Genomic DNA, 13,548 nt, shown 5'->3' on the forward strand with positions numbered 1-13,548 from the left:
GAAGAAGCTAGGAATCTGAATACTCTGATTCATGTGGAACCTTGACACCACCTTAGGCATGAAGTGCGGGTCTGTTCTCATCACGACCCTGTCACTGTGTATCTGGATGTAGGGTTCCTGCAGTGTTAGTGCCTGCAGTTCGCTCACCCTTCGTAGCGAGGTGATTGCTACCAGAAAGGCCGTTTTCATTGTTAGCATTTGCAGTGATGCTTTGTGGATGGGTTCGAAAGATGCTTTCATGAGCTCGGTCAGTACCACATTCAGGTTCCAAGCCGGTGGCGGCATTCTTTTTGGTGGCGCTATTCTTCTAGCCCCTTCCAGGAATCTTTTTACAACTTGAGATGTGAAGAAGCTTCTCCCTGTTTCTCCTCTTGTGTATGCCACAATCGCTGCCAGATGTACCCTCAGCGAGGATGAGCTTAGCTTAGCTTTTATTAGGTGCGTGAGGTACCTTAGCACCGTAGATTCCCTGGTCAGTTTTCTATGGAGTTTTTTCTTGCAACACCATTGAGTGGATCTTTTCCATTTTTCCCCATAGCACTTGCGTGTGCTGGGCCTTCTTGCCTCTCGCAGCACCCGCAGGGTGCTCTCTGGTAGTTTTAGATGTGCGAACTCTAAGTCCTCAGGAGCCAGGCTGAGAGGTTGAGGCTCTCCGGCTCTGGGTGTAGAACTTCTCCTTTTTCCATGGAGAGTAGGTCTCTTCTTTTCAAGAACTTGTGGGGGGGCCCCTGCGCCATCTCCATTATCTGGGAGTACCAGGTCTGCCTGGCCCATTGTGGTGCCACCAGGATGAGCGTCATGTTGCTCGTCATGCATTTGTTGAGAACCCTGGGGATCAGTGGTATCGGGGGGAAAAGCGTAGGCAAATGTTTTTGACCAGCTTATCCATAGGGCATTCCCCTGTGATAGCGCCTCTGGTTGCCTGGATGCAAAGTATTGGCATTTTGCATTACGGCGTGTTGCAAACAGGTCTATTGTTGGAGTGCCCCACCTCCTGAATAGTCTCTCTGTTTCCTGTATATTGAGTTCCCACTCGTGGGAGGCTGAAGTCTGCCTGCTGAGCCAGTCCGCTTCTACATTGTCCTTCCCTGGCAGGTGTATGGCTAGCAGGTCTATTTTGAGTGGTATTGCCCATCTCCAGATTTCCTGTGCCAAGCTTGACAGAGGGAATGATTGAGTTCCCCCCTGTTTGTTGATGTAAAACATCGTTATGGTGTTGTCTGTTTGTATCAGCACCTTCTGGCTGTACAGGTGTTTTTGAAAGGCCTGGAGGGCTAGCAACTCTGTTTTCATCACCAGGTAATTGATGTGTCTGACTGCATCTGTAGGGCTCCACAGACCACTCACTCTGAGCCTGTTCATGTGTGCGCCCCATCCCTTCTGGGATGCGTCTGTGGTGATGGTCCCTGTTGGGTCCGGTGGTGTTAGAGGTTTCCCTACTGTTATCCTTTCTTTTGTCCACCACCATATTTCTTCCTGCACCCTGTGCGTTACAACTACTAGATCCTCCCAACTTCCTGTAGCTTCTGACCATTGCTGCTGCAGCCACTCTTGGAGTGGTCTCATTTGTAGGCGTACATTGGGGACCAGGTATATGCATGACGCCATCATTCCCAAGATCTTGCTCACTGTCCTCACTGTCAGAGCTCACCCCTTCTGGTAGTGACGTTTCTCCCTCAGTAAGCTGAGTGTTCTCTTTTCGCTGGGTAACACCCTGCATTGGACGGTGTCTATTTGAGCTCCCAGGAAGATCTTCACCTGCTCCGGTTCCAGTGAGCATTTTCCCCAGTGTATGGAGAATCCCAGGTCTGTTAGCGTTCTTGTGACCTGCTCTGCGTGATCCTTGCATGTCCTGTAAGAGCTTGCCTTTATGAGCCAGTCGTCGAGGTAGAGGTACACGTGTATCCCCTTTCTTCGCAGATGTGCGGCCACTGCTGCGAGGCATTTGGTGAACACCCTTGGTGCGGACTTTAGACCGAATGCCAGGGTTGTGAATTGGTAGTGATCCTTGTTTACTGTGAATCTTAGCATGTGCTTGTGATGCCTGTTCATGGGGATGTGCAGGTATGCATCTTTGAGGTCTATGGTGGACAAGAAGTCCCCTGCCTTTATCTGCGGGATGACCTCTTGTAGGGACGTCATCTTGAATTTTTGGGTCTTTTCATATTTGTTTAGGAACCGTAGGTCCAGGATGGGTCTTAGGCTTTCGTCCACTTTTGGTACCAGGAAGTAGCTTGAGTACATTACCCTGTTCCGTTCTTTGAATGGGACCGGTTCGATGGCCTCTTTGAGGAGGAGTTCTTGAGCTTCCTCTTGGAGCAATTGCAGCTCCCTTCCAGAGTGCTCTCTTTTCTTTGGCTTTCTGTTTGGTGGTCTCTTTTCCAACTCTATGCAGTATCCGAACTGCATGATGTTGAGTATCCACTTGTCTGTGGGTATTTTTCTCCACTCCTGGAGAAAAAATCTCAGCCTGCCTCCTACTGGTGTTACATGTTCCTTTGTGTCTTGTCCGTGTAGCCCTCTCCTCTTTGTTCTTCCGTGCTCCTCCCCCGGAGGCTTCGAGTGGGTGAGCACCTTTTCCCGTGTGCAGTCACTTAGAGGGGGGTTGTTCACCGCCTCTCCTTCTCTGGCCCCGTCCGTTTCCTCTTGATCGAAAGGACTGGCCCCTGTTCTGATAGTTCCAGTTTTGCCTCTGCTGGCCCTGGTGACTTTGGTTGTCACTCTGTTGCCCCTGGTGGAACGCCTGGTGTGATTGTCCTTGCTGGTTTCCACCCCTGCTGTTCGGCCTCCGTGTAGGAGTGCCCCTTCTCATCCCCCTGAATTGCAGGGCCCCCATAGACCTTGCCGTCTCGTTGTCCTCCTTCAGTTGGGTGAGCTTCTCATCAACTGGGGCTCCGAACAGTGTTTCACCATTGAAGGGTGTGTTCAGGATGTTGTTCTGAACCTCAGCTTTGAAGCCTGAGATCCTGAGCCAGGCTTGCCTTCTCTGTGATGCAAATAGCCATCAGTCTGCTGGATGTTTCAGCCCCATCCAAGGCTGTCTTCAGGCAGGAGTTAGCAATGCTTTTCCCCTCTTCCACCAGGTGTGATGCCCTTTCACGGTATTGCTCCGGGAGCTGCTTGAGCAATTAGCCCATCTCATCCCAATGCTGGTATTGATGTCTATTCAGGAGGGCGTTGGAGTTCCCCATCCGCCAGTGCGTTGCAGCGTTCCTCTCTATTTTCCTGCCCGTTAGGTCCATCCTCCTGCTCTCCTTGTCAGGTGGAGGCCCAGATGTTGTTGGGACGTTGGCCCTTTTTCTGGCCGTTGCAGCGATTATTGAATCTGCTGTGACGGATCCCTTGATGTAAGCCGGGTCCTGGGAGGAGAATTTGTATTTTTTCTCCGTTCTCGGCGTTACTGATCTGCATGTAGCCGGGTCCTTGAAGGCTTCCTTCCCCTGGTCTGTGATACTCTTCAGCATGGGCAAGAATTGGCTTCTTGTCTGCGTGGGGAGCAATGTTTCCAGCAGGAAATCTGCTTTTGGCTTCTCCTCTTCCAGCTTAACCCCATAAGCTGCTGCTGCCTTCCTGACGACCTCATTGTATGCCCCAATGTCATCCGGCGGCGAAGGACTCGAGGGGTATGTCTCCACAGCCTCCTCCGGGTTTTCGGCCTCGATGTCCTGCCATTCCTGGTCTTGGGCCGTCGAGGAACCTGAGCCGTAGCTTGACTGCTGCTCCCCGTAATTCCCTTCTGTATAATAGAGGTCCTCTTCCTCTTCGTGCTCAGAGGGCTCCGGAGTTTTCGGCGTTTTTTCGACGTCAAACTCCTCGTGCTCTTGCACCTCAGTGACGGCCGTTGCCGGCTTCGAGGGGATCCTGTAACTTTTCATCTTTTCATCGAAGTCCTTCTTTCTCTGAAGGATGTTCTTCATTTCGGCCTTGAGCCTTCTTTTCTTTCTCTGCATCTCTGCGGCCGGCTCGTCGTCGACCGTTTCGGCTGCTCTCTTCGACGGCGTCATCGCCGTCGAAGCTTTCTTCGGCTCCTTTTCCTTCGAAGTCGAAGACCCTTTTTCGGGGGCTTGCTTCGACGACCTTTGCTTTTCGCCGGTCTTCGGCCTCCTGGAGTCCTTCTCGAAGGATCCGCTGGGCTCTTTTTCGGAGGATGCAGCTTCGGTCGTCGAACTTTTCGGCGCCAGTGCTCCTTTCGAGGATTTGGGCTCTGACTTTCGAGAGTCTGCCTCTGGCTTTCGAGGCCCTGTGGGAGTTTTCGGGGTCGTAGACTCTCCTACCTTGTCAGGTGTTTTCTTATCGGTCTCAGCGACCGTGAAGTCATCTGGCCCTTCGGCGACGTTGTCCTCGTCGTCGGTGGAGAGGCCCAGTTCGTAAAGCGTCGGGACCTGGCCCTTGCCCTGCATCGTGTGGTGAGCTTTCCACTGTCTCTCTCGAACTCGGAGTGTCTTCGGCTTGAAGACGGAGCAGGCGTTGCAGTCTCTGCTCTCGTGGTCGATAGGCAGGCAGAGGTTGCAGACCGGATGCTGGTCCTTCTGCGCGAACTTGTGGTGGCAGTTTTTGCAGAATTTAAAGGGTGTTTTGTACATCCCTGCGCTCAGGGGGCCCCCTGTGTGCGCATTCCTCCAAGGACGTCAAAGATATCAATGTTCTTCCCTTTCTTCGTCGTCTCTTCTCTTCTTCTCCCAATCTTCTCAGTTCTTTACCGTCTAAGAGTTGTTGTATTTCCTCCTTTTCTCCTCCAAAACTTCGGGAGCTTCACGCGACGATCCAGACCCAACAGCGGAAAAAAGAATCTGAAGATGGCGCCCAAGGGTGGTAGCTTCTGCCGGAAGCATGCCGACGTCACCGAAGGTACACCAAATGGTGGGACGTCGACGCCTACCTGGGTACGAAAAAAAAAAAAAGACTACAATTCCGGACCCAACCACCAGATTGCGGAATATGCACAGCATAGTGAATCCAGAAAGATTCACGCTGCAAAAAATGATCTACTCAAAATCGAAATTCTCAATAAAGATAATTTTTATGATCAAAGTTTTGACCTAGTTTTCGGCTTGATGGAAACACGTATAATGGTGTATGCCTTATTACAATGCTGTCAGTGTTGGAGGGAGCTCTTTACTTAGATGTTGATTCCGATACTGAATGCTCAGATGACTTCAATTTCTTGGCGGCCAAAGGCTTTCACATCATCCTCTCTGCGTCATTTGGGCAAGGTGGGATCAATGCTCCTCGTGCTGCATTCTGCATTTCCCCTAGAGCTAATCAGAAATGGTCTCAGAAAGGGTCTAGGTGGAAGAAGCTTCTCCATTGTGCTTATTTGGAGAATAAGGACCATCAACAGCAGACTCCAAAAAGGCTATAAAATGCTCCTCATCTTTTAGGCAAACCTTTTCCAGACCTTTCAATCTCTCGCTGGACATTTTCTGGCACAGTAGGTATTCCATATTAAAAAGGATTGAAATTATCCTGCAAAACACTGTAAGACTATGGAAAAAAACAAAAGTATCTAAATATCCTGAAACCAAAATGTTGCCTTATTTGAAATTCCTAAATCCTGTCAATCTCCTTTTCACCCCCTTCTGCAGAACCAGGGTAATTTAAACTCAAAGTGCAGACCTGGCCTATTCGTGGGAAAGTGCTTGAGAGTGAGTGCATGTGAACATTTTTGTAGAAATATTTAATATATTTGTATGCATGTATCTATATATGACATTTTGGCAGCCTGGGATGGAAGATCGAGCCGGTTTAGTACAGAATATGTGAGTCAGGTTTCTGAATTTTTCTTGCCATGTGAGAGCAGTGTTACAGAGTGAATGCAAATTCTCTTCTGTGCAAAAAAGATTTGCCAAAACGTGACAAATGGTGTCAAGTTCTGAGAAATCCCTACCAAAATTTGTGAAAGATCAGCAATACAAGGGTAGAGTCCAGTGTTCAGAACCGTAACGGCATCAGAAAGAAACTGAATGGGCAGTAAACTACCAAAACAATGCATAAATATCCTATGTGTTTAAAGGCACATTGCTGTCCCCCTCTTTAGAGTTTCTACTGCAGATATGTACACTCTAAGTTTCAAAATCAAACCATTACCAAAACATTGTGAGGTTTAATTTGTTATCTTTGAACAGGGAAGACAATTTGCCTGCAGATAAGTAAAACTTTAGATAAATATATATGTTTAAAAAATACATTGTCACGTGTAAATGGTTATGGTACTCTGTGCATAAACTGGAATATTCAGTGTTCATGACTATATGCAGATCCCACGATAGACGTCTGGCAGTTTAGACAGTTCAAGAAGGGCAATGTTCTGCAGGGCGAGTAGTTACTGACGAATATTTTGCGATTCAACTCTTGTTGTAGGATGTTCAGTTATGTGGGTTATAAAAACACTAGACAGAACATCATCTAACCATGGTATGATGCACATCACTGAGAACTATTGAGCACTGTAGGTCGATGTTAAGGTTAACTCCCTAGTGCAAGAGGGAGAGGATACGGTCTGATCATTAGTAGACAGAATTTTACTACGTGCATTACCTGCTCGTGCAAGATGGTGAGAGTCGCAGACGCCACATTGACATTTACTGGAGTCCAATCCAGTCTGCTGCTGGTCGACAGCTCAGTTTCCAATGCAGTGTTAATGATATCCATGCCTGTCAATGGTGGAAAAATCAACATTAACAAAACATGTGATGATGTTCACACCTGTCTTTACTAAGGTGGCAAGCCAGCAGTCAGGTAACTTGTACACACAAAATAGGGCATTAACCTTCCCTGTGCAAATTAGAATAATTCTGTGCATAGTGAATTTCTTTCACTGACAGTCCTGCAGCCCTCTGTGCAGTGTCACGGGGTACCCTAGCTGCAGCACGGCATACCAAAATATTGTTCGTACAGACAATTCAATAACAAGGAGACTGTGGTTACATGTATAGAAGCTCCAGGCAACCTTTGCACTTTTCTCTTGGTCGTCAATTCAGCAATCGCGTATGACGAGAAAAGGTTTTGCCAGGTAGTACGTTTTTAAAGAGAAGCGAGTAAAAAAATAATAATTTCACATTGAGCCTCAGTGGGAGCCAGGAATGAATACCCACTACCACCGGTGAAAACAAAGTTAAGGTGCAGTGGGCTGCATCACGAGACGCAGAAGTGGATACCAGGTCTGGATAACCAAATATTCGGCCCATCTAGGAAAGAAACCACATGACAAGTAGACATACAGCCAAAGCCATTCTTTTGACTGATGAAGAAACAGATGGAAGATTCAGCCAGTTCCCCCTGCAGAAAGCTTAATTCATGGGAAACACTTCAAAACTGTGAAAGGAACCAAAACCCTATGGGGGGCCTCTGAGGATCCCCTGCCAGGATGAAACAAAGAACTGTGGAGCAGGAGCTGGTTGTGTCTTTTGTACAAACATTGCTCAGTGATTTGAAACATCCTGAAATCCCCTTTTCAGATTTTGCAGGGATAAGCTAGTACTTTACTTACAGTCTTTTATAATGAGATGAAAGCTTATGTAATTAATTAACACAGGGGACGCTGAATTCTATTGTCTCTATATATTTGAGCACATTTGCTTCCCCCTACTGATGTTAATTGGCAGTTGCAGTAATAGGGCATTTAAGCATCTTACAGATATCAGCACTTAATCAAAACCAGGAATGCAGCTTTCGGATACTGGAATGCATTGATATTGCAGACCATGTCTCCTGCTGTGTCTCTCCTCAGACATGGGTTGTGCAAATGTATTTTGTTATATTTTACATGGAGTCTATAGTTTGGATGGCCAGTTGCATGTGTGCTCATTTGCATCTTTTTCACTAATAAAATAAGGGTAAAGATGTTCAAGGTGCACTCATACTGAGATTTGCACTGATAAGGTTCACAAACAAAGGTCCAAGCATAATTATACATGCAATGGAGGGTTGTCTTGTTATCAGGGCGAAAGGTAGTGCATGCCCTAATATTAACCCTAAATAAACCCCAGGTTTAATGGCACCTACTCTAATCTCCAGGCGCACTTCAGATTTTCACGTTAACCTGCAGACATACAGGGAGAGTCGTCCTTCTCAGGTAGCACCAACCCTGAACATTTTTGTGCAAACCGTGGCTAACTTTAACAGAAGACTCTGCCAACATTTAAGCAGCTGGCCAAAGAAACCTGTGTATGCGTTCTGAAGCGTCACATCCTGTATTCACTGAGGATGTGATGCGGAAGGTACCCCTACTTCTCACAGCAGTTGTGTTCCAAGACTTTCACTACATGATTCCTTCTGAGGACTCAGGGTGGAGCCAAGCCAGTCTCCTGAACAAATGCTGCTGCATCCGAATAATGGATAATCAGGATCATACGGGCTAGTGGGCACGACTTGCAAAGGTTAGATTAACGATATACAAAATGCACCTGGGAGATTCAGAAAATGTCTAACCAGAACTTATAATGGCAGTACTAAGGTCTACCTAGATGCCTCTTCGTTCCTACTGGGGTGGGAGTGGGTAAGGGGGTCATGAGCCGGCACGCAGAAGGCTGCATTAAATTAAAAGGAGACCTATCCATCCTAGAAGCCTATGTGAACCTCAGTACTCTGCCAGGTCCTAAGTTTTAGCAACAAAAAAGATGCACTGAATAAACTGCACCTCCCCGCAGCTCTCACAAAAAGCGGGGCAAGAGCTAGAGGTTTTGGTGCAGAGAGCGGGTGAAATAAGGGAAAAGTTGCCAAAACTAATGCTGTTCCAAGTTTCGGATGATGCAAATTGACAAGAACATGCCATATTGTTTTGTTCATACCTACAGGCTTGCTGACAGCAATGTTTCCCATATAAAAGACCTGGAAGCGCTGCACCAGTTCGTTCTTCGGAGCAGGGAACTCAACTGAAAGAAAAGAGGAGAGATGTGAGCAGCGCTTGGCCAAGTCCATCTCTGGGGAGATTGATGGAGTGTCTGGAGTCTCAGTTCCCCTGGAGACGGGGAGGCTTATTTCTCAAGCTCTCTAGTGACATTTTGCTGCCCTGGGAGTCCTTCAGTGGAGAAACAATGTCATTAGGCTAGCAGGCAGATGTTGGGTGAAAATAAAAGAACCAGACAAGATTTATGCATGAAATACGTAGAGCAGCCTCCAAGCAGCGACGTCGGCTCGCAAAACATTCATTCTACACAAAGGTTGCACGCTAATGAAACGCAACATTTTGAGACAAAGAGTTAGCTGTTAAGTCAGGAGACTTTCAATGCGGATATGCAAATGTAGATGGTGTGTTTACAGTATGGGGCAGCCAGACCCAGAAAGCTATAGAATTTTACAGATGATCAGCAATAATAACAAAAGTCAGCATGATTCTGCCTGTCCAACAACCAGAGGTAAAACAGTGAGAGCTGGACAAGCGGAAGGCGGCTGCTCGTTATGAATCAGTTATAGATGTGAACAGGTTATATTATATTGGTGATGATAGGGCCAATCCCTGAAGGTTTTAGACTTCCATCCATGGGTTGCAGGGGTCATTAGATGTTACAAGGCAGCATCTGCGGGTGTGCAAGGCTCTATTAATGAGATGCTACAAGGCAGCATCTGCGGGTGTGCAGGGCTCTATTCATGAGATGCTACAAGGCAGCATCTGCGGGTGTGCAGGGCTCTATTCATGAGATGTTACAAGGCAGCATCTGCGGGTGTGCAGGGCTCTATTCATGAGATGCTACAAGGCAGCATCTGCGGGTGTGCAGGGCTCTATTAATGAGATGCTACAAGGCAGCATCTGCGGGTGTGCAGGGCTCTATTCATGAGATGCTACAAGGCAGCATCTGCGGGTGTGCAGGGCTCTATTCATGAGATGTTACAAGGCATCATCTGAGGGTGTGCAGGGCTCTATTCATGAGATGTTACAAGGCAGCATCTGCGGGTGTGCAAGGCTCTATTAATGAGATGCTACAAGGCAGCATCTGCGGGTGTGCAGGGCTCTATTCATGAGATGCTACAAGGCAGCATCTGCGGGTGTGCAGGGCTCTATTCATTAGATGTTACAAGGCAGCATCTGAGGGTGTGCAGGGCTCTATTCATGAGACGTAACAAGCCAGCATCTACAGGTGTGCAGGGCTCTATTCATGAGAAGTTACAAGGCAGCATCTGCTGGTGTGCAGAGCTCTATTCATGAGATGTTACAAGGCAGCATCTGCAGGTGTGCAGGGCTCTATTCATTAGATGTTACAAGGCAGCATCTGAGGGTGTGCAGGGCTCTATTCATGAGATGTTACAAGGCAGCATCTGAGGGTGTGCAGGGCTCTATTCATGAGATGTTACAAGGCAGCATCTGCGGGTGTGCAGGGCTCTATTCATGAGCTGTTACGAGGCAGCATCTGCGGGTGTGCAGGGCTCTATTCATGAGATGCTACAAGGTGCATCTGCGGGTGTGAAGGGCTCTATTCATTAGATGTTACAAGGCAGCATCTGCGGGTGTGCAGGGCTCTATTCATGAGATGCTACAAGGCAGCATCTGCGGGTGTGCAGGGCTCTATTCATTAGATGTTACAAGGCAGCATCTGCGGGTGTGCAGGGCTCTATTCATTAGATGTTACAAGGCAGCATCTGCGGGTGTGCAGGGCTCTATTCATTAGATGTTACAAGGCAGCATCTGCGGGTGTTCAGGGCTTTATTCATGAGATGTTACAAGGCAGCATCTGCGGGTGTGCAGGGCTCTATTCATGAGATGTTACAAGGCAGCATCAGCGGGCGTGCAGGGCTCTATTCATGAGATGTTACAAAGCAGCATCTGCGGGTGTGCAGGCCTCTATTCATAAGATGTTACAGGGCAGCATCAGCGGGTGTGGAGCACTGTATTCATGAGATGTTACAAGGCAGCATCTGCTGGTGTGCAGGGCTTTATTAATGAGATGGTACAAGGCAGCATCTGCGGGTGTGCAGAGCTCTATTCATGAGATGCTATAAGGCAGCATCTAAAGGAGTGCAGGGCTCTATTCATGAGATGCTATAAGAAAGCATCTGCGGGTGTGCAGGGCTCTATTCATGAGAAGTTACAAGGCAGCATCTGCTGGTGTGCAGGGCTCTATTCATGAGATGTTACAAGACAGGATCTGCGGATGTGCAGAGCTCTATTCATGAGATATTACAAGGCAGCATCTGCTGGTGTGCAGGGCTCTATTCATGAGATGTTACAAGGCAGCATCTGCGGGTGTGCAGGGCTCCATTCGTGAGACGTTACAAGCCAGCATCTACAGGTGTGCAGGGCTCTATTCATGAGAAGTTACAAGGCAGCATCTGCTGGTGTGCAGGGCTCTATTCATGAGATGTTACAAGGCAGCATCTGCGGGTGTGCAGGGCTCTATTCATGAGATGTTACAAGGCAGCATCTGCGTGTGTGCAGGGCTCTATTCATGAATTGTTACAAGGCAGCATCTGCGGGTGTGCAGGGCTCCATTCGTGAGACGTTACAAGCCAGCATCTACAGGTGTGCAGGGCTCTATTCATGAGAAGTTACAAGGCAGTATCTGCTGGTGTGCAGGGCTCTATTCATGAGATGTTGAAAAAGCCTGGCTTGGATCCGGAGGCATTGGTCAGTTATAGACCAATTTCGCTCTTGCCTGCCCTGATGAAAATTGTGGAGAAGCACATCCAAGCGGTGCTCTCCAAATTTCTGGAAGGGCATGAGCTTTTGCATCCCTCCCAATCAGGGTTCCGCCCTAATCTCAGTACTGAGACTGCACTTCTGGAGGTGTCGGAAGACATCAAAGGAGTTTTGGATTCTGGAGGTAGGGCCATGCTGGTCATGTTGGACCTGTCGGCGGCATTTGACACCGTCCCCCATGATCGCCTGCTCTCGAGACTTTACGAGATAGGCCTCAGGGGGACGGTGTTCAGCTGGTTTGTTTCATTTCTAGCCGGCCGCCGACAAACGGTCTGGACCCCGCCGGATTCTGCTGTGATGCCGCCACTGGGTGTCGGGGTCCCTCAGGGCTCTATTTTGAGCCCGACCCTTTTTAACATCTTTATGACCCCTTTGGCGGCTCTGGCGGAGTCTTTCGGGGCCCGGATCGTGTCCTATGCAGACGACACTCAGCTCCTCTTCTCCTGTGAGAGGGGAGGAGATTTTAACGGGGAGAGCATCCGGGATTGCCTTGGGGCTGTTTTCGGATGGTTCCACTCGAGTGGCCTCAAGTGCAATCCAGAGAAATCGGAGGTGCTCTTCTTTGGGTGTGCGTCTGACCCTGACTGGCATGGCTGGTGGCCCATTGATATGTTTCCGCCCTCTTCCCCTTCTTTAGTTGCCAAAAATCTTGGGGTAAAGATGGATAAGGGTTTGTCAATGAGAGTCCAGATCCTGGGAGTGACGGGTTCCTGCTTTGGTCCTTGTTATCGGAAGAGCATCGGAAGCTGACTGTGCAGGCTCTGATTGGGTCCAGGCTGGACTATGCCAACGTCCTCTACCTGGGCCTGCCGGAGTACCTGTTACAGCGCCTTCAGGTGATGCAGAATGCGGCGGCGAGAGCCATCTTTGGCTTAAATAGGCGAGCTAGGGTGTCGGGCCTCTTGCAGGACCTGCACTGGCTGCCTATTCGCAACCGCATTATTTTTAAGACGCTGACTTTGACCTTCAAGGCCTTACACTCTGGAGGGGCGAAGTATCTCCAAAGGAGATTGTCTTTTTATCATCCGGCCCGGGCGCTCAGATCAGAATCACAGTTTCTGGCGGTTGTACCGCGCGTCCAAAAAGCTCGCATCGGAGGTCGCTCCTTTGGTCTGCGCGCCCCCCAGTTGTGGAACGCCTTGCCGCTGTCACTCCGTGGCGCTACTAGTCTGTTGGCCTTCAGGAAGGGTCTCAAGACGTGGTTGTTTACTTTATAGGTCCCCTTTTGGTTTATTTTATTTCCTGCTGTTTTTATTGTCGTGTTGTGTTACTTTCTGTAGGTCTCGCTGTGAAAGCGCCAGGATACTCTTTTTGAGTCGCTGCGCGCTATATAAAAAAAATAGTAACATAACATAACATGTTACAAGGCAGCATCTGCGGGTGTGCAGGGCTCCATTCATGAGATGCTATAAAACAGCATCTAAAGGAGTGCAGGGCTCTATTCATGAGATGTTACAAGGCAGCATCTGCGGGTGTGCAGGGCTCTATTCATGAGATGTTACAAAGCATCATCTGCGGGTGTGCAGGGTCTATTCATGAGATGTTACAAGGCAGCATCTGCAGCAGTGCAGGGCTCTATTCATGAGATGTTACAAGGCAGCATCTAAAGGAGTGCAGGGCTCTATTCATGAGATGTTACAAGGCAGCATCTGCAGGTGTGCAGGGCTCTATTCATGAGTAGTTACAAGGCAGCATCTGCAGCAGTGCAGGGCTCTATTCATGAGATGTTACAAGGCAGCATCTAAAGGAGTGCAGGGCTCTATTCATGAGATGTTACAAGGCAGCATCTGCGGGTGTGCAGGGCTCTATTCATGAGATGTTACAAAGCACCATCAGTGGGTGTGCAGGGCTCTATTGATGAGATGTTACAAGGCAGCATCTGTGAGTGTGCAGGGCTCTATCCATTAGATGTTACA

The 13,548-nt window shown here is 48.5% G+C and overlaps 1 protein-coding gene across 5 annotated transcripts in view; it reads right to left on the reverse strand.

Moving 5' to 3' along the window:
- Window positions 1–13,548, reverse strand: part of APBB1 (amyloid beta precursor protein binding family B member 1) — a 295,415-nt gene that overhangs the window by 16,118 nt on the left and 265,749 nt on the right. For all 5 annotated transcript variants that reach the window (XM_078658717.1, XM_078658716.1, XM_078658720.1 and 2 more), the window contains 2 exons: window positions 8,790–8,873; window positions 6,538–6,653 (listed from right to left, as the gene is read on the reverse strand). In XM_078658717.1, coding sequence (XP_078514843.1) covers window positions 6,538–6,653; window positions 8,790–8,873 — 200 coding nt within the window. The remainder of the gene's footprint in view (window positions 1–6,537; window positions 6,654–8,789; window positions 8,874–13,548) is intronic.

This window comes from Lissotriton helveticus, chromosome 8 (genome assembly GCF_964261635.1).
Source record: "Lissotriton helveticus chromosome 8, aLisHel1.1, whole genome shotgun sequence".
Taxonomy (NCBI): Eukaryota; Metazoa; Chordata; class Amphibia; order Caudata; family Salamandridae; genus Lissotriton; species Lissotriton helveticus.